Genomic DNA, 18,791 nt, shown 5'->3' with positions numbered 1-18,791 from the left:
TTATAATAATAAAATGTAAACCCCAGTTTTAGAAAAATAAAATAAATACAGACAGGCCTAGTCAGCAATAACTTGCCTTAAAATTCATACCACAGAATTAGCTAACGGATCGTTAAGTATGAAATTTTTTGTCTTTGATGGCTGTTTATTCTCACAATTTGTCAGTACATTCATGTTATCACAGGTCAGTTTACAAATGGGGAAAAAGCATGTGAGAAAGGGTGATTATTTAATTGCAAGTAAGGCAGTTAAATAAAACTGCCATCTCGATATGTAGCATTTTATTTTACATTTTTCCCAATTTTTATTAAATCAAACAACGTGGGTGAAAACCGTAGAATAATTGCGCTAACAGCAGACCTTTTGTTTTTTATTATTAATGTCTACAATTGTCGCTAGGCAAGCTTTTTGCGGGTGCAATTGAATTCAGTCCGCGAGGGCCATTACAGTGATGAATTAATTACGGAGTAGTGCGGAATTTTTGCTCAGGGCTTCCGTGCAGCGCACACAGAGATTAAACTTCTGTGTGTCAAAGCGCGCGTGCTGTGATTATCGCAAGTGCTGCACAGCGGCATTCAGTAGGTGCGGTAATTTGATACTGCCAGCAAACACGGAGGCGAGGGGTGGCGCGGGGGTGCGCCGGGGGCGAGGATCGGCCCTACAAAACAATCGCTAATAAGCGAGCGGCGAGCGTCCCGCAGTTGCGTCAATTAGTTTGATTAGATTGCTCAGACAGATTGTTCGCTTCAAACAGCGCGGTCTATTACGCGCCGTTTACACGGGAAAAAGCGCTGATTTTTCACCGAGCAACATCAAAGGGCGCGCGGCCGCTCTTGATTCCGATTTTTAAATTCAATTTCGGCCTCGGCGGCGGTCGCGGAAAAGTGAAAAGTGCCCGCCTCGTCCTCACGCTTGCTTGCTTTTCATACAATCGCATTCAATGAGCAATTGAGTTTCCGACAAACAAGATCATTGCACGATTCGCTTCGTCTCATCGTCGGTGAGCAGGTCTTTTCAGCGAATTTCCGTTCTAGCCCCAGAGGACATGCACCGCCCGTCACTTTGATTAAAAAATATTTCAATCATATAAACCGGGGGAGCTGCGCACACAAAGATCGCGTTTGACGCCTCAAGGTGTGTTGCCATACATTTTTGGACGGAATTTCCTTTGTGCCGCGCGGCACAATAAAATATGCTTCCACTCGGTAGGTAAATTTTCTGTTTTGTTACCTTCCACCATACACTGGTGAGGTGATCGGGCGCAGCTTGCGATGCGAACGCTCTTTTTTATTCCATGATAAACTGGGGATGTTTCTTTCACTCTTCTTCTTGATATGCTTCGAAGAAATTGAGCTCAATTTTTCGTGAGCTTGTGGATATTATATCAGTCATGCACAAATAATGCTTCTTTTGTGAGGTTCGGCAAGAAAAGTTACATATAATATCACGTTGATTTATGTTGGGAATTTTTTCATATACTATATGCTGCTCACATTTAGATCTATGAATGGTTAGGTTAAAGAAGATATAACAACTGTTTTTTTCGTCGCATTAGAAATATTAAATCCCTTACATATTTTTCACTTATGTAATATAATTTTCAAATGACTTTTACTCCATTGTTTAAAAATCTTTTTAATCGGTCTTGAGACCCTTTTTTTAACAGCCTCCCGCGCATTTGATTAAAATTGGAATATTTGCTTACATTTAACTTTCCTGATTAGTGTTTTATCTGGCACTCCTAAGAATGCTTTAGCAATGCGAGCCAACGGCTATTGAATGAAAATGAAACAGCCCTTTCTAAGATTTACCCCAACACGATTTGTGTTTGTGCCAACACAAACATGCAGCGTTCAGTTCGTGAATCCAAAAGAGCAAAAGCCTTAGTTATATAGTTAAAAAGAGTGATGATTTACATCTTGCACAATACACGCTGCTCTTTCATCTCTTCAACTTTTTAAGTGTTTTGTCAGCTAAAATTCTAACTATTCCTCGGAGCTGTCGAAAAGAGAGGGAACATTTTGCGTGACTCGCACTGGTTATTTTTCCAGTTCAGCGAACAGATTTGTTACAAATTTACCCCCAGAGAGCAGAAAGGTATACAGAGTTCGACTGCGGTGGTTGCTGTGTCTGTTTCACTCCTGCTGCGTAGTGTAGTGCGTACGTGCCTGTGAATAAATAACCCAGTACGTTTATGAGTGCGGGCCAACAATAAGCCTGCGAGCGATGAAACAGCTCGCGGAAAAACGATATCTCAAAGCCACCGACGCAAACTCACAAACATTCGGTGTCACAGGCAGCTGGATTTGGTCATGCACCGACAGTTAGTAAAATCAATCGATGACAAAGGAAGATGGAACCAAAAATAAATAAAAGTTGGATAGATAGTTCAAAACGACTGAGATTTTGAAGTCAAAAGGTGGTCATGAGAAATTTTTTGTCGTGTAAACTTTTAGTAATGTTTCCCACTGTTCTTTTGTGCCACGTCACTACTTTTGTAGGGAAACTTTTGCAGTGTGAGCAACCTTCATTTTTTTTAACAAAATCTATTACGTTGATATTCAAGCGTTGCAAGTCGACAGGGGGATGCGTTATATGTAGAGGTGTGCTTGGCTTTTGACAGAACGTGCCTCTATCACATTGAGAGGGATTTTCGGTCGGTCAAGAGCGTGGCTTCAAAGGTCGAACAGCTGTTCGTTTCTGAAACGAGCGTAATTACTACTAAAACCTTGTTATCACTTCAGAATAAATCCACACTCGATTCCAATCCCTTCTCAAACAAGCTAATCTGCAAATAAACTGCGTTAGACGATTTTTAATAAAAGAATCGATTTTTAAGTTATACATGTTTTCATTATGTCGAAACGTTTTCATATTAACGAACGATAAATTCAGGAGTAATAGGATCATCGTTTCATCCGGTATCAGCTAAATTAGTTATTCTTGAGGAGGTATTAAATAATAGATGTGCCGTTTACACAGAGAAGGAGAAAAACCAATAAAGAAGTGACAGAAAAACAACATTGCCTCGCGCCGCGCAGCGTTGTGTGTGTAACTTGATGGGAAGTCGAAAAAATCACATGCCGTGCCGAAGCCATAGGTCTGCGTGGACCGTCGTCCGCTGACGTGCACGCAGTGCAGTGCGTGAAATTCGAATTCTGTCACAGTAGCGTGTATCAAATTACCCCGCTCATATGATAGTCCAACTCGGGCAGACGACTCACAGTACTTAGTATTTGTACGTAAACAGGGCGCACCAAAATTCGTTTGCAAGAAAAATCAATCTTAAATAGAGACAAAGTTTATTTTAAGGAATTTTAATAATTTTAAAGAGAGCAACAAGTCTAAAAATTTTGTTCCTTTGCTATACATTTAAAAATTATGTTGATTAATTTTGTATATAAATCACCCACTTGCCTACAATGAAGATTATGTTTATGCATTTTATGTTGTTTTACGAAAACAAAATGCATTCTCCGGGTGATTTTAACGGTAGATTTCCAGATTTAATGCTCCTTTAGTACCGATTTTGAATTTACTTGGTGAAGTATATGCGGGACCCTCTGTATAGAAAGAATCGTTTTTTCAGCGCACGACAGACACGAGGGTTGTACGGTTGAGACGCGAAAATTCTGCAAACGGCTTCTGCTTTTTGCACCCGTGCGCATCAAACATACATACATTCGAGTACATACACACTTATGTATACACACCCTTCATTCTCTGAGGCCGTGTTTTTCCTCTCTTTCTTTCTCTCTCTCTCTCTGTCGCTCTGTCGCTCTCGCCTCTGCGGCCGGTGGAAAAATGGAAACGCACATCGCAATGTACATTTGCGAAGCCTTTCCAGCTCTCTGGCTCGTGTGGGCAGCCCTACACATTCCATCATGCACGAGCACATTTTCTTTTATTATTTGTTTGTTTCTCGCATTTATTATTTTGCTGCTGCCACTCGCCGGCATATGACAAGCTGCATGCTCTGCTATAGCAACTCCCTTTTCTCTTAATGAGACGAACAATACTGCTCTTTCGAAAGAGGTCATTAGTGACGAGAGCAACTCAATTCGTGTCAGGCTTCGCACGTGCAAAACAACTTCCGCCTGACATGGGTGTAATTTAAAAGGGACTATCAATATAGAGTACGTAAATATAAATATAATCTAAAGTCATATTTTTCAATTCAAACGTTTATTTTACTTTTTTAAATCGGAATTTGACTGTCATTATCATTATATTTGGTATTATTTATCTTGAATCAGTGGAGCACTTTTCTATGGGGGGAAAAAGATTGTTAAATAACACTAAAATTAAATCAAATATAGAATTATTCATCATTCTTACAATTCTTGTGCTCAAAATATGGTTTAAAAATTACCTCAATGAGCAAGAAGTGAAGAAATGTGAAACACAATTGAGAGTAACTCTTTTGAAACGCAGGCAGAAAGGTTTTGACCGGTCCCATTGTTAAGTTATCGCTTTATTTTGTTCTTGCTATTTTTTTCGTGCTTTTCCATCAACATCGGGCATCAATAAAACCTACCATGTTGCCGCTGGATATTTTACAATTGAAAAAGTTTTGTGTCGCTTACAAAGGGAACAAACACCAACGGCTCAATTGTTGTCTGATCTAATTTAAAAGTTCGTTTCTATACCTTGACCATTGCTTGAAGGCGGACATTGAAAGATAAATATTGCCTGTATATATATATATATATATATATATATATATATATATATATATATATATATATATATATATTATTTTCGAGTATTATTTTGCAACAATGAACTGTATATCGGATTTAAATCTCATTTTTCAACACCATTCTTCAAAATTTTAACTAATGTTTTAAATTAATCAACTTGAAATTTCTCATAATATGTTTATTGATCAGATCAATTTGTGTATATTGCCATAAACAAAATAAAATTCGTTGATAGGTGCTATTGAATGTAGGAGCACACGAGGATACCATAAGCATTCAGTTGAAATTAAAAAGAAAATTTCTAATTTCGTGTGACAGAGGAAAAACAAGCAGCTCGCTGGCTACATTTTATTTCAACAAAAATAGAATTTCAAACTTCCCTCGCAATTTTGAAGACAGAACAGCCAGACTAAACTCATTGCGATTTTTGCAGGTGTGGTTTAAAAACCGGCGGGCCAAGTGTCGGCAGCAGCAAAAGCAGCACCAGCAGCAGCATACAAGCTCGCCAGAGAAAACGACTTCGCGCTCCTCGAAGAGCAAGGCAGGCTCGACCACCAAGTCATCGAGCGCGATTCCGCCCCAAATCGCAACGTCGACGGCGAACGCGGCGATTGCGGGCGTCACGCCGCCGCCACCACCGATCGTTTCAAGAGACTCGCCGTACCTGAAGCCTCCGCCGCTGACGCCGCCATCCGGTGCACCCGTGCCTGCTGGTGGCACCCTTTTGGCCACCGGCGGCTCCAGTTCCTCCTCGTCGTCCGCCTCTTACACCAGCGGTGCCATCTGGAGTCCGGCGTCCACCGAGCTGGGATATGGAGTTCTGTCAGGTAATGAATCATTGTACTTCATTCCCCGCCGACACCGAAAGTATCGCTTGATTTGTGTTAGTAAAATTGGGAGATGACTGGATGGTATGCAACGTGCGCAGTTGCCACGTCATGAGATTGCCTACCTCGTTAATAATTTCACTCTTGAATAATACTGTTAATAAAGCGTGGCAATAAATAATGCCGTGCAGTTAAGGATAATCAAAATATATATATTTCATCAAAATTTTAAGGAAATCCAGAGTCTGTCCAGTTTTTTTTAAATCAGTAAAATTAGGCAAGGAGGGTAGTGGACAAAAAGAAATTGCCTCTAAAGAATGATAAGTTTAAGAAGGGGAAAAGTTTCAAGTTTAACCAGAGGTAAAGGTCAAAAGAGACGAAAAAATAAAAAAATTGCCAGAGATAAAATGACCTGCTGTACTTCGGGCCATTAAAGCACTATCAAACTTCACTTTAAAAAGTTTGTGACCCGCGCCAGCTGCCGGTATAAGTTACGGGGCTGAGACCTCTAAACAGAGCACTCGATAATCTGGAAATTATTTGAATTTGACAAAACTGGGGGACGAGTCAGCTAATACAGTACATTCAGGAATCCAGATGCGATTTCTAAAGGGTTCATTGTCAGCTGCATAATTTTGATGTGGTGGCTAGCTGCCTAGCTTAAGCCAAATTTTTGGATTTTTTCTAACTTTCTGATCGTTGACTGGCGTAGCTAGCTGACCACGTGTCCAAAAATTAACCTGGCGCGGCTGGCTCTGAGATTTCTTATAATTTCCTACCTTGAAAATGTATCAACTGTCCAATTAGCGAATTATTTCCTCTCTTTACCTTCATCATCTCGTGTGGCAATTAAAATTTTCCCTCCTCCTAACCTTTGCTCATTTTGCATTGAATTTCTCAGAAGAAATTAGACCCAACCGTCTTAAATAAATCCTTTTTATTCTCTCGATTAAATTGGAATTTTGGGACAGTGAACTGTGAAGATCAGACCATTGAAAATTTGTCTTACCACTTGCATTGCTAAAATCAGCTAAATAAAATACCTTGAAAATAGAGACTTTTAAGTCAAAGCTTCTTTAAATTGCTTCAATAAATTATAATGCATCGAGAAGACGAGTTTTCTCGCAAAGCTTGAATTCACAATGTTTCCAATAGCAAGCTCTATTTAAAAAAATTAACTTTCATTCAAATCAAACGGTATAAAACGCCTTAACCTGTACAGTACACCCCAGGTTAAAATTAGCCTGTCTTTCAGTCGATTTTGAAAGTTTGATTCAAATCTTCGGCTGCCATTTATTTAGCTTGAAGTGCTTCTCAACCAAAAACAGTAGCTAATATCAGTCTCGCTTTCAGGTCAAGGAGGCGCCAGTACTCCGAATGGTGGCAGTACTCCGGGCGCCATGAGCAACCCAGCGGCTGCGGTTGCAGCTGCAGCAGCGGCCGCCTGTTATTCGTCGCACCAAAATTACGGAAGCTACTATGGCAATATGGAATACGCTCTTCCCTCTGTCGGACATCACCCTTCTCAGATCAACGTAAGTCAAACAATTTCAATTCTTCTCTTCGATTGACTGTGCTGCATTTTAATTAAAGAGAAGATGATACAAATTTGATAACTAATTATCCCAATTATAGCCTTCTCATCACTTTCAGGACTCTACGGCCAGTTTAGAGACGTGGAAGGGCAGAGAACCCGGCACTGAGCCATGGTATTATAATAACTGGGACCACCGCAAATGAGAAAATTTGTATTTTGTCAATAAGTGAGTTGGCCAGCATATTCTGCCCTTCCTCCCATCAGTTCAGGAGCAATTCATTACCATGTCTGCAGCAGCGTCTCTACCGAGTCCACACTGGCCGTATCATCTTTACATCTTTGACTGAGAAGAACGCGAAAGGTCTTAACGGATAATATTTACTTTTAAGGCTTTGACACCCTTCTTGCAAAATGTGTAAATAATACACTATATGTGGTAAGATGCGATAAATTGTAACAAAAAGCCACACATATCTACAGATTTTGTGTTTTCACATACCGTCAGTGTTTTTTATCAATTAAAATAAATCACTCACAATGCCCTAAGTTATTTTTAATTTAGTCCACGATAAATAGAACAAGTACAAAACGGACATGTCACATTTCAGCTGCCGAACCGACTCTTTCCTTTAATTTCACCGAGTGATTATTTGTGAAAGCAACGTTTACTTGTAAATTGAACATTTTTAAATCTCAGTGTAGTATATGCGTATATATGTAAATATTTTTTATTTTAAACGCTTGATTTGGTCTCATTTGGAAATTTTAGACAAGTTCTCGGCATGGAGCATTAAAAAAAGCAAAAAGATAAATGGGAAATAATGGGGATGATTGTGATGATACCATAGCATGTAAACCATTGTTGCTCTCACAAATAATGGCCATTGGTCCACTTGCGGACCAGCATTACCCCTTGTGTGCCATTTCGAAATTTTTAGTACAAGTATGACCACTCCTGATAAGCGTAACGTGAATGATTTTAATTTTATAAAGTCCCTATTGAAACAAGATATTTTAGGCCGCTCTAAATTGTTTTGGATTTTGCATTTTGGACAACGTGTACAAACCTTTTGATAACCTTGCAACACAAACAAGAGTTCAATAACAAGCTTATAGATATATTATTTTTAAATCTTTCAGTGCTTTTCAATAACGCGCGAATTGGATGCTTTTTGAGCTGCAGTGAAGCCAATTTGACCCGACTCTCATTGTTTGTAAAGCACGGCTCTTTGAGTTACCTTCACGTAATTGTATCATCTAGCTCATTTTTCTTTTCAAAAATGAGAGGGATGTATGTACAACAATATTATATCATAGTGGCTAAAACGGTTTGTAAATAAAAACCTTACACATACACATAAACTGATGACCTATCTATTTATCAATGTTGACTTGGAATCATAGTGTGCGTTTGTGCTTAAAAAGAGTGTATGTCACCGAGAAGTAGTCATAGATGTTACAAGAAATATCTCTGTCTATTGTTTCTGCTAAATTTTCCTATATTCCGATACGTTTTGTGAATAATGAATTTGTATGCCAAAGATAACAACGACAATGTGAAGAAAAATTTTTAAATAAAAGATGTAGAATACTCAAAAAAAATGCAAGACTATTTTCATTAGAAATAGACAATAATAGAATTTTGGTAACATATATACATATTTAGTCGATTTTCTTCTTCTCAACGACTTCCATGGTGAGTCCGTGAGATTGGAGCTTGGACATAAGAGAGGTCTCGGCAAATGCAGCGCCAGGAGGGTAAACACCACCTCTGCAAATTTAAAATAAAAGTTGTGTTGGAAACAAAAGATAAGCCTATCACAGACGAGTAGAATAAACACGCTCCACTTACTTTCCCGGCATTTTGTTGGCTTCACTCATAATAGTGGTGGCGCACAAAAGCAAGCATCTTGTAGTGAATCCATATCCAGGATCAAAGCCAGAAACCTGCATTGGACTCGTTTCATTATTTATTTATCCGTGTTGCCTTCTGGACGCATTACCTTGGTCACAACGCGAGTGTCCGGAGCGGAGGTGTGTTGGTTGCCATCTGCTTTTTTCTCAGCCCACCCTTCACCTACAAAAGTGATGGCGAACTTAGTTTCCTTCCTGCTCTCTTCAGTTGGGCCCTCATGGCTCACAAATCCAAAACTAAACAGCTTAGGATACTGCAAAAGGAAACATTTTCAGTGGAGAACAAAAACAAGAAGTGAGATTTAGAAGAACAGATAATAGAATATATTTCTTGAGATTTTTTTTACATCAGTGACCTTTCTTTGTGATAAACACGACTGTGAGTTATTTCGTAACGTATTACGTAATGGTATATTTTGTGGACAGGTGTTTGGAGCAAAATTGTTGATATTTGAAAAATGCGACCACTCGAGGTTGTTTTCATGTTGAATATAATTAAAACCAGGCTTCATCCTCGTTGTCAAAAAAATTTGTCGTTTTTATTTCTCGACCAGTTTCGACGTCATCACATACGTCCTAATCATGAGTTACAATAATTACAATCATATAAAACAATGCAATAATGTCACATCTAAAATCACAAAAATTCCATACAATTCTTATCAAAAATCACCCACCTATTCAGGAGGCACTTTAGGCAAGCTCCAAAGACCAAGTGTAAAAATTCTAAGCCACCCCTTTGTTAAAACTACGCACATCTCACAGGTGGTAGGGAACCTTTTTGTTCTGTGAGCTAAATTTTCCCCTTTCAGCGGTAAAATATTCTTCCAAACATCACAAAGTAGGTGGCTTGGGTTACTAATAACGTTTTCCGAGCATTCCATTGCCACCGCCTGTGAGGTGTGCGTAGTTTTAACAAAGGGGTGGCTTAGAATTTTTACATTTTGGTCTTTGGAGCTTGCCTCAAGTGCCTCATGAATAGGTGGGTGATATTTGTTAAGAATTGTATCTGGAATGTGACATTATTGCATTATTGTATATGATTGTAATTATTGTAACTCATGATTAGGATGTATGTGATGACGTCGAAACTGGTCGAGGAATACAAAAGACGAATTTCTTTTTTGACAACGAGGATGAAGCCTGGTTTTAATTATATTCAAAATTGTTGATGTTGTGAAGTTTCTAAACATCATTATTAGCAGTGTTTGATGAATGGTATTTTTCAAGGAAAATGCCTTCTATTTTGTCGTTATTTCAAGAGACTCAACAAAGCTTTTATGAAATGTCACGATTTTTTTCACCACGCATACATTTCAATAAATCACTGAATAAGAGCACTTTTGAGCAACAACGGCAACATAATGGTTTACCTTTCCATTTGAGCATATTTCTGACTCTTGACATATTACTAACTTGCATCAAAAGAGGTAGAACAATTTTATGTTCGAATTTGAATAGGGCCCTTCAATTGAAAAATAGGGCAGATTGAGAATTTCTTTGCTATACACTCCCCCCAATAAAAATCAAACGAAAAAACCTACAAAATGGGAAGAATGTATTGAAAGCAAATATTCTTATGATGTATGTAAAACAATGAAAAAAACTTTGATCTTAAAAATAACAAAAATATATATTTGAGCTGAAAAATCCAACTACAAAGTGTAACTTTGATAAGATACGTAGACAGTGAAGTAAAAAATTATATTTATTTTATTATGTTTTTTTTCACGAAAAACTAGATGGTTTAAAACAACAGCTCTTCTAGTTTAAACGATTTAATTATAGAAAACGTGGCATTAAATTTGCATAGTACATGCTCCATAAATAGTCCCCTGACGAATTGAGGCTCAGAAAAAAATCAACAGTTTAATTTTCACACCCCTAGCAAGCAACAAAGCATTTCCAGATTTCTTCCATTAACTTCTAGAAAAAAAGCAAGAAATATTGACGTCACTGATTAGAAAAACGCTAAATTCTTAAGTCTCTTTTATACCATTTTCAGGTGTAGGAAAATAATGCTTTTGTTATTAAGGTTTCTTACCGAGAGGAGCAGTTTTCTGCCCCAGCCAAACTTGGTGAGCACAAAGAAGATGGAAGCGACAAACATGACTCCCAGGACAGCAATCAGCGACGGCAGCGTGAAGTAGCACTGAATCTGCAGGGGCCTCTGACCTTTCTTCTCGTGGAAATAGTGCTGAGAGCGGCGCATCACAGACAAGTCTGAGCCAAGGAAAGGCAGGCACCAGCCCCGGCCGACTGGACTGCGGAAAACAGCTCCTCGTGACTGCAGTTTCGGACTCATCGAGGGCAATCTGTGCGGAAAGAGTTGGCGCCGCAGAGGCCGAAGCTCGTTGGCGTGGGCCAGTCCATATACTGCGGATTCCCAGGTTCCATAGTGGATTCCAGCTCCCTGTTAACATTGAATCTCAATAAGTTTCATGTTGAAAGTTTTCAATTGGAAAAATGGCAAGAATGGCAAAGCTGAAAGCCTGCTCTTATGGAGCATTTTTTTTCTTGAACCTCTGCTTAGCACATGCCGTGGGTCCCATTCAAATCGCCAAGAGTGACCTCCGAAGAGATTTAAGCATTTCTAGAGGTTTCAGCTGCGAGATTTAAGGCGGCGGCTGGCGGCTGACAATATTTTAAACTTGAAGTCTGATAGTGCTTAACGTTGGGCCGCAAGACAATTTTTCTCCTGCACTTTTTTAAATTTTAACCCTTTTTCACTGGCGGCTTTCTATTAAGCAAGGCTTAGCCAAATTCACGACGGCTGGCGGCTGCCCACGTGACCCAAAACTTGACGGCTGGCGCGGCTGGCTGAGACCTCTAAAAGTATTTGGAATATTCATTTATTTACCTTTGATCTGTTTTTGTTGGAGGACGTCAGATACGTTTCAACGGCGTTAGGTTCTCCTGAAACATGCTTCTGTGAGCACAATTGGTTGCTTAACACCAATGGAACACACCATCAAACTGCTTGCTAAAGAACAAGCTCCCGATCTCAGCAGGAATGCTGTCAAATCCGCAGGCGCTCACTATGTAAACGCCCTTTTCCTCAGCTTGCTTGTGGTACATCAGCTGCATTTTCTCCATGTACTGTAATTAGGAGTTGCTATGTTTAGAACATGTTCCTACAGGTAGATGACTTAATTACCTGGGGCTCGCCGCTGACGTCCACGTGGTGAGTGCCACTCTCAATGCACGCCTTGACAGCCTGTTCGCCCCAGTGCCTGTAAGGTCCGACACAGTTGACTAGCACCTTGCACATGCTCGCCATGTCCTTCAAGGACTTCTCATCATCCACGTTTGCAATCACGATTTTAACATCTTTAAGAGATTCACCTAAAATAAACAAATATGTTTGAATATCAGATGTACAATTTAGCTAGCAAAATAAGTAAAATGTGTGTCGAATAATTTTATTATTCACAGCAGATAAAAGATATATTATAGTTTAAAATACCAGTCTTTTTTTCGACGTCAGCAATTACTTCCGCCAGCTTTCCTTGGTTGCGGCCAGCAATGCCCCAGGTGAGCCCGCCCTTTTCCTTCGCAAGAGCGACGCATTCCTCCACAGCCACTTTGCCCGTGTAGCCGGTGGCCCCGAAAATTATGATGTCCAGTCTTTCAGTCATTCTCTTGACGTGATCAAAGGTGTCTGCGAGTGTGGGTGATCAAGAGCTGCGAGTTGTACTCTATGAAAAATATTGGATTTTAATCTTTGAACAGAGCCTATACACCTTTAGCCGGACGAGAATGAGATAAAAAGTTGCTTATCTCTATTTATTCTCTTTAACAGAAGCCCCCACTTCTTCAATTAGTATAAATAATCATAAAAGTTTCCTTTGACTTTGAAATAACTATAGTTGGAAGATCAGATTACGCAATCATTCCACCGCATCCATAGCTAACAGAACTTCCTGTTCTATACAATTGAGATTATTCTACTAACAATGTTATGCTTTAACCATTTCCATGCTGAAATAAAATAGTTTAAGCGTTGTCATCGCCACAAATTTTGAATATTGCTTGTTCATGATTTACAATGCCGGCAAAAAATTTGGGAGGCGCAACGTCAATTTTTATTTTATAAAATTGTGGTGCATTGCAAGTTAGTGAAATCAAATCGTTCTATGACAATTTTAGCGCTGATATCTATACAATGTTAATTATTCATTTCTTTAGATATCAAATTACAATCGTAAATAAATTAAGGAAAACCCAAAAATACAGACCTAACCAGCTCTATGATCCTACAATCAGATGTTTTTCTGGCTGGAGATTTCAAGGACTTTAGTCATTACTGCCAACCTGACATGTAAACCACCATTACTCACAGCGCCTGTTGCTTACTGCTTTAACGAGCTGTTTTTAGAACCTAAATTATCTTCTGCGTATTTAAAAATTAGCTACATTTATTACTCTAAAAGGCGCGATTTAACCGTTTAAAATTAAAACTCTACGTTTATTTCAGATTTCAATACGATTAAATTCTTTTTTTTTCTAAAAATAGTGTTTTAATAAATAGTATTTTAAAATAATGTAGTCTCATCACAGTTTATTATTTGGGAGCTTTTTCTTCTCGACAACTTCAAATTTGACACCATTTGCTTGTAGCTCTGCCATGAGAGATGTATCAATAAATGCTGCCCCAGGTGGATACACGCCACCTCTGGAAATGATTGGAACAATTTATAAGACTTCAATTTACGCTAGAAGCTTTTAAACCCCCAAAGCCAGTACAAACACAATAGCAAGCCTATGTTTAATTACTCAGAATAAAAGGTTTAAAGAGTAATATTTACCTTCCAGGCATACTGTTTGCTTCCTTCAGAATTGTGGTAGCACACACCAAAACGCCGATTGCTGCTAATCCATATGCTGGATCCATGCCTGAAATCTATTTGAAGAAATTATAGATGCACTGATCTATTTTTGAAAACTATAAAACAATACTCTAGTCGTGACTCTAGTGTCCGGTAGAGTTGTTTGTTGCTGCCCTTCAGTTTTCTTTGCGCTCCAGCCATCGCCAACAAAAGTGATGTTGAATTCCGTATTCTTTCGGCTTTCCTCGTTAGGTCCTTCTCCCTTAGCGCCAACAAAGCCAAAGCTGAACAACTTGGGGTGCTGCAAAAAATGCATTATACAGTAAGTTGTTGAGGGGAAAAGAGAATAAAGTACCTTCAGCAGTAGGTTCTGACCCCATTTGTACTTGGTTAGAATGCTGAAGAGAAATCCGATTATTATGCAGGTCAAGACGGTGGAGAACGAGGCAACTGAAAAGTAGCACTGGACCTGCACCGGACGCCAGCCCTTCTCACTATTAAAGTGGTACTGCGAGCGACGCATCACAGACTGGTCAGAGCCCAGGAAAGGCATGCACCACCCATCACCGACAGGATTGCTGAAGACGCTGCCCCGTGGCTTCTGCTTCGGGGTCAACACCGGTGGTCGGTTGGGAAAGAGCTGCTTCCTGATGGGACGCAAGTCCTTGGCGTTCGCCAGTCCATGCACCATGCATTCCCAGGTTGCGTAGTTAATGGCGGGGCCCTGACAAGTAGATCAAAATAAGGGTCAATCAGCATTATCACATCAAAGCAAAAACAAAGGCATTGAGTCAAATGAGTGCAACTAATTTTTATCCCTTGATTATATTATTTGTAGCTCAAATTTCAATTTGAAATAAAAAAATTATAATTGGTGTTGTTCTCAGTAAAAATCCAGTGATTAATAAATCTTGGCGTTATCTCACAATCAGATCAGTGATAACATTTTACCAAGAGGTTACCTGCATAATATTAGACCGGGGAAACGTCAAGGGTGAAAAGGCATTAAATTTCAAACACAACGCCCGTTTAATTAGACTTATCATAAAAATTAAAATTAATATATGGTTGAATTTAAAGCTTAATGCCAATGTTGCCGCCTTTACTTCTTACTAATTCACTCACTTAAGTGCCGACTCACCTGTTGCTTCTTCTTGTTTCTCATCTGCAGGAACGACTCCACTGAGCAGACATCCCCTTCAAACTGCTGCATAAAGTGCAGACAGCCGATTTCTGCTGGAATGCTGTCAAAGCCACACGCACTGACAATGTAGATGCCCTTCTCCTCTGCTTGCTTGTGGTACAGAAGCTGCATGCGCTCCATGTACTGCGAACAAAAACAATTTGCATTTCAAAATTAAATTTCCATTTTCAGAGGTACCTCAGGCTCGCCACTGACGTCCACATGGTGCGTTCCGGTTTCTATGCAGGATTTGACCGCCTGTTCTCCACAATGCCGGTATGGACCGACACAGTTTACCAGCACTTTGCACTGCCTGGTCATGTTCTTCATTGACAAATCATCGTCAACACTGGCAACAAATATATCTATTTTGCTCAGATCCTTGCCTGAAAATCGTAAGAAGCACTTTTCAATGCAAAATCGTGGGACAAAGAAAATTCTCAATTACCAATCTTTTCGCCCACTTCTTTCAGTACTTCCTTCAGCTTGGCTTCGTTGCGTCCAGCAATCCCCCAGGTTAGGCTATCACTACTGTTGGCCAGAGTCAGAATCTTTTCCACAGCCACTTTACCAGTGTAGCCAGTGGCACCAAAAATAATTATATCCAGCCTCTTCGCCATCTTCACTCAAACTCAATACTAATCGCTATTGTAACAGTTCACATAACAACCAGAGATAAAAAAATGATAATGTTTAACTGTTGGACTTTGCTTCAGAGATGCTTTTTAAATCAAAGCATGTGATCTTAGCTATGCAACTTTATTTGGTACAGCTGCATTAATAAATAGTCTCATCTTCAGGCGATAAGTTTAAAAAACAAACATACATCAGTTCGTTTAATTACTCAAGCACTGGCATTTCAAACACTCGAGCGGTGAAGTCATCAGAAACAGTCAGCAACAACTTCCCATCTCTGAAACAAAATGTTTACCATATTTAGGTGATTTAGGCAGGGTTTGAAAGAAAATGGGATGCTTGTTTCAATAAACAATTCTTGTAGGGGAAAATATATATTTCTACTTTGTTGCAAATAAAAGAAGATCTTTCTAGAGATATTGTAATCACTGTATTGATAAATATATATTAAAAACCTTTTTCTTGTAACTATCATAAGTTTTATCCATACACTGAACAAATTAAGTTTTTTTTATTTAAACTCAATATTTTATGAAAAATTCCTGATGAAATAACTAAACTAAATACTAACCCTGACTGACAGAAGTCCAATATTGTGCTGGAGTGGCCCAGGAGAGGAGGTATCTTCTTGGACAGGTCCAGCCCATTCATGAGTTCAACGTCCCCTTTGACCGTGCCTAAAATGAGGCATCGGTTTGTCTTGGACCAAGCAAGCTTGGTCATGTTTTCTGGTAAGGTTGTTTTATTTCGGATTTCTTGGTGTGAAATTTCCCACACAGAAACGTCACCGTTCAGGGTTACACATGCTGCAAGGTTCGCGTGGTTCTCCCATGGGCAAAATTCAGCAGACTCAACGCAATATGGCTCAGGGGCAGCGCATGATAACTTTCCCAACACCTAAAAACAAAATTTAAAATTTAAGTAGAAGTTTGATAAGCACAGACTTTGTGTACAACGGATTTTATCTTATTAATTTGGATACGTTTTTTGGTATTATTGTCTGATGAGGCTTGCTATCAACTAGTTTTAATTTTATCACAAACAAAAAGGGGACGAAATCTTCTTTCTGCAAAAGGTACATTCACATGAAGGCAGAGATTCGCAGTGAAAAACATTTTTAATTTCATTTTTTACCACCTGTTTTGAGCGTAAACTTAGACATTTTATTTATCAAAACGCTTTAAAAAATCTTACCTGGACCTTGATAATTTGGCTCTTTTATATTTAATTCCTTAACACCAAAACAAACAACAAACCAGGCGTGATTTTTCCATGTACCAAGGTAACTGGTTAAAAATGCATGAGTTTTGATCATTTGATTGGAAGCCCAGAAAAAAATCTTATTTTCGCAGCCCTATTCAAGTATCCTATTTTTCGCTTTTGATTTACTTATACCTTGATGTTGAAATAACTTAAAACCCAATCAAGACGCCTACCTTGCCATTTTTTGTATTAACCAGTTTGGTTTCCCCGTTGTTGCATCCAGCCATGACCATTGTGTTGTCTCTGTGGCAGCTCATGCTCTTGATTGGCACTCCATCCGCAGGCACTTGAAACGTGCACTTGCAAGTGTGCAGATCAAAAACTCTGACACTCCCATCTTCGTAACCAACAACAGCTCTTTTTCCTGGTTTCCAAAGCAAAAGTTTTAAAACGATTTTGAGTGCAAGTTTTTAATTCACCATCTGGCAAGATTTTCCCCACTTCTGAGGAGACGCCGCTGCTTGGAAGAATTTTGCATTCACCACTGCTGACTCTCCAGAAGGTGACATTACCATCGGCAGCTCCAGCGAACAAGACGTTGATCGCAGGGTGCCACTCCATCCACTTTAAAAATATTGAAATTTTTAACTCAACTCACAACAACTTCAATTAATTCTCACATTTAGCTCGCTAATCTGATCCTGCAGAACTCTCTCTTGGTTGCTTATTTTCCAAACTTGCACATTACCTGCCATGTCCCCCGTGGCAACCAGGCTTCCGTCATGGTTGAATTTGGCACTGACAACCGAGTCCTGAACGAGAAGTTAAATTAATGTACAAATGACGTGAGCATGTTATTGTTAATTCTGCTAATCTTACAGAATTGTCCTTGCAAGTTATTTTCACCTCTCCGGTGCTCAGTTCCCACACATAGGCGATGTCGTCTTCTCCTCCAGTCACGGCAAGGGTTCCAGTTTTGTCGATGTCACAACAAAAGATGGACTCTGCAAAAAACGGTTATATTTTAACATGTATCACGTTTATGTATTTCAATTACATAACACTCATCTAAATCAAATCTATCTTCTCTCATTTTTGCTTTACGACTGAATGATTTGATATAAAAGAAGATAGTTAGATGAAAACTATGAAATTTACAATTTCTAAAAAAAGAACAAAATATCATGCTAAGAAATCTGTATGTATTCAATTTAACCAATGTATTTCACCGTGGCAATTCATTATTGAAATTATTTTTAATGCATCGAGAAATATCTTTAAATAATATTATTGATGGAGTGAGACGAATATTTACTGGTGTGTTTATTAAACACGAGTTTTGCATCGTCCCTCTCTGGAACATAGGGTGCGAGGTCTTCCTCCTCTTCACCGGCAGCACCATCATCGTCGCCGTTTTCTGATCCGTCACTCTCAAGCATGTTCTCCAAGTCTTCTATTTCCACTTCCTCGTAGACGTCGTTTGGGTCCAGAGAGAAGTCATCATCCGCGTCCGCCATACTGTCACCCTTCAAATTAAATCGGCGTGCGTCTTTTTCTGGCATCAATCGTAAAAGGTTAAAACTTCAAATTAAAATCTGGACGCCCTGTTGACTTCGCGACAGACTGACTTCAGTGACTTCGACTTCTTGCTGTTGTGTTTTGGTCCCGGCCGCGAGCACGTGCTACTCGACAGAGGTGGGCGGGGCTGGGGCTCATTGTCAGGGCGCGAAACTCACCGCTCCTCTTCTTTCATTCATAGCATTCATATTATCCCACCACGGCAAAAATATAGTAGAGGAACAGAATCGTTTTCTCTCAATTCCTGGTTCAGCTTAAGGCAAAATTAACTCATCAGCCATCAAACTAACACTATATTATGGGAAATTGAATTTATTGTTATGACGATTATCGAGTATTTTTTTCTGAGCTTCCAATCGTTTTGCTGGCTCGTCAAATGAG

The 18,791-nt window shown here is 39.3% G+C and overlaps 4 protein-coding genes across 14 annotated transcripts in view; 1 reads left to right on the top strand and 3 right to left on the bottom strand.

Annotated features, from left to right (window-relative positions):
* The window catches only part of LOC135941930 (homeobox protein OTX2-B-like), a 29,819-nt gene extending 21,151 nt beyond the window's left edge, over window positions 1-8,668 (top strand). For 9 of the 11 annotated variants that reach the window (XM_065487740.1, XM_065487739.1, XM_065487732.1 and 6 more), the window contains 3 exons: window positions 5,137-5,530; window positions 6,884-7,065; window positions 7,166-8,668. In XM_065487740.1, coding sequence (XP_065343812.1) covers window positions 5,137-5,530; window positions 6,884-7,065; window positions 7,166-7,270 — 681 coding nt within the window. In that variant the 3' untranslated portion in view covers window positions 7,271-8,668. The remainder of the gene's footprint in view (window positions 1-5,136; window positions 5,531-6,883; window positions 7,066-7,165) is intronic. The other 2 variants (XM_065487736.1, XM_065487738.1) reach the window with 1 other exon arrangement.
* Window positions 7,600-13,344, bottom strand: LOC135941928 (saccharopine dehydrogenase-like oxidoreductase). The gene is made up of 9 exons (XM_065487727.1): window positions 13,220-13,344; window positions 12,448-12,679; window positions 12,139-12,326; window positions 11,951-12,080; window positions 11,842-11,897; window positions 11,026-11,394; window positions 9,071-9,235; window positions 8,920-9,014; window positions 7,600-8,838 (listed from the first exon to the last, which is right to left on the bottom strand). Exons 2-9 carry the CDS (start codon window positions 12,617-12,619, stop codon window positions 8,730-8,732), a joined length of 1,284 nt encoding a protein of 427 aa, XP_065343799.1. The 5' UTR covers window positions 12,620-12,679; window positions 13,220-13,344; the 3' UTR covers window positions 7,600-8,729.
* A 178-nt stretch (window positions 13,345-13,522) lies between these two features.
* Window positions 13,523-15,672, bottom strand: LOC135941927 (saccharopine dehydrogenase-like oxidoreductase). The gene is made up of 7 exons (XM_065487726.1): window positions 15,442-15,672; window positions 15,192-15,379; window positions 14,952-15,137; window positions 14,166-14,534; window positions 13,941-14,111; window positions 13,790-13,884; window positions 13,523-13,656 (listed from the first exon to the last, which is right to left on the bottom strand). Exons 1-7 carry the CDS (start codon window positions 15,611-15,613, stop codon window positions 13,536-13,538), a joined length of 1,302 nt encoding a protein of 433 aa, XP_065343798.1. The 5' UTR covers window positions 15,614-15,672; the 3' UTR covers window positions 13,523-13,535.
* Window positions 15,673-15,736: 64 nt separating this feature from the next.
* LOC135941929 (angio-associated migratory cell protein) lies at window positions 15,737-18,499 on the bottom strand. Its single transcript, XM_065487728.1, has 7 exons — window positions 18,148-18,499; window positions 17,712-17,836; window positions 17,513-17,644; window positions 17,312-17,456; window positions 17,066-17,256; window positions 16,201-16,526; window positions 15,737-15,906 (listed from the first exon to the last, which is right to left on the bottom strand). The coding sequence occupies exons 1-7, from the start codon at window positions 18,392-18,394 to the stop codon at window positions 15,834-15,836; spliced, it is 1,239 nt and encodes a 412-aa protein (XP_065343800.1). The 5' UTR covers window positions 18,395-18,499; the 3' UTR covers window positions 15,737-15,833.
* Window positions 18,500-18,791: the final 292 nt, after the last annotated feature.

This window comes from Cloeon dipterum, chromosome 4, assembly GCF_949628265.1.
Source record: "Cloeon dipterum chromosome 4, ieCloDipt1.1, whole genome shotgun sequence".
Lineage (NCBI taxonomy): Eukaryota > Metazoa > Arthropoda > Insecta > Ephemeroptera > Baetidae > Cloeon > Cloeon dipterum.
This window is presented reverse-complemented; position numbering and strand designations above follow the sequence as displayed.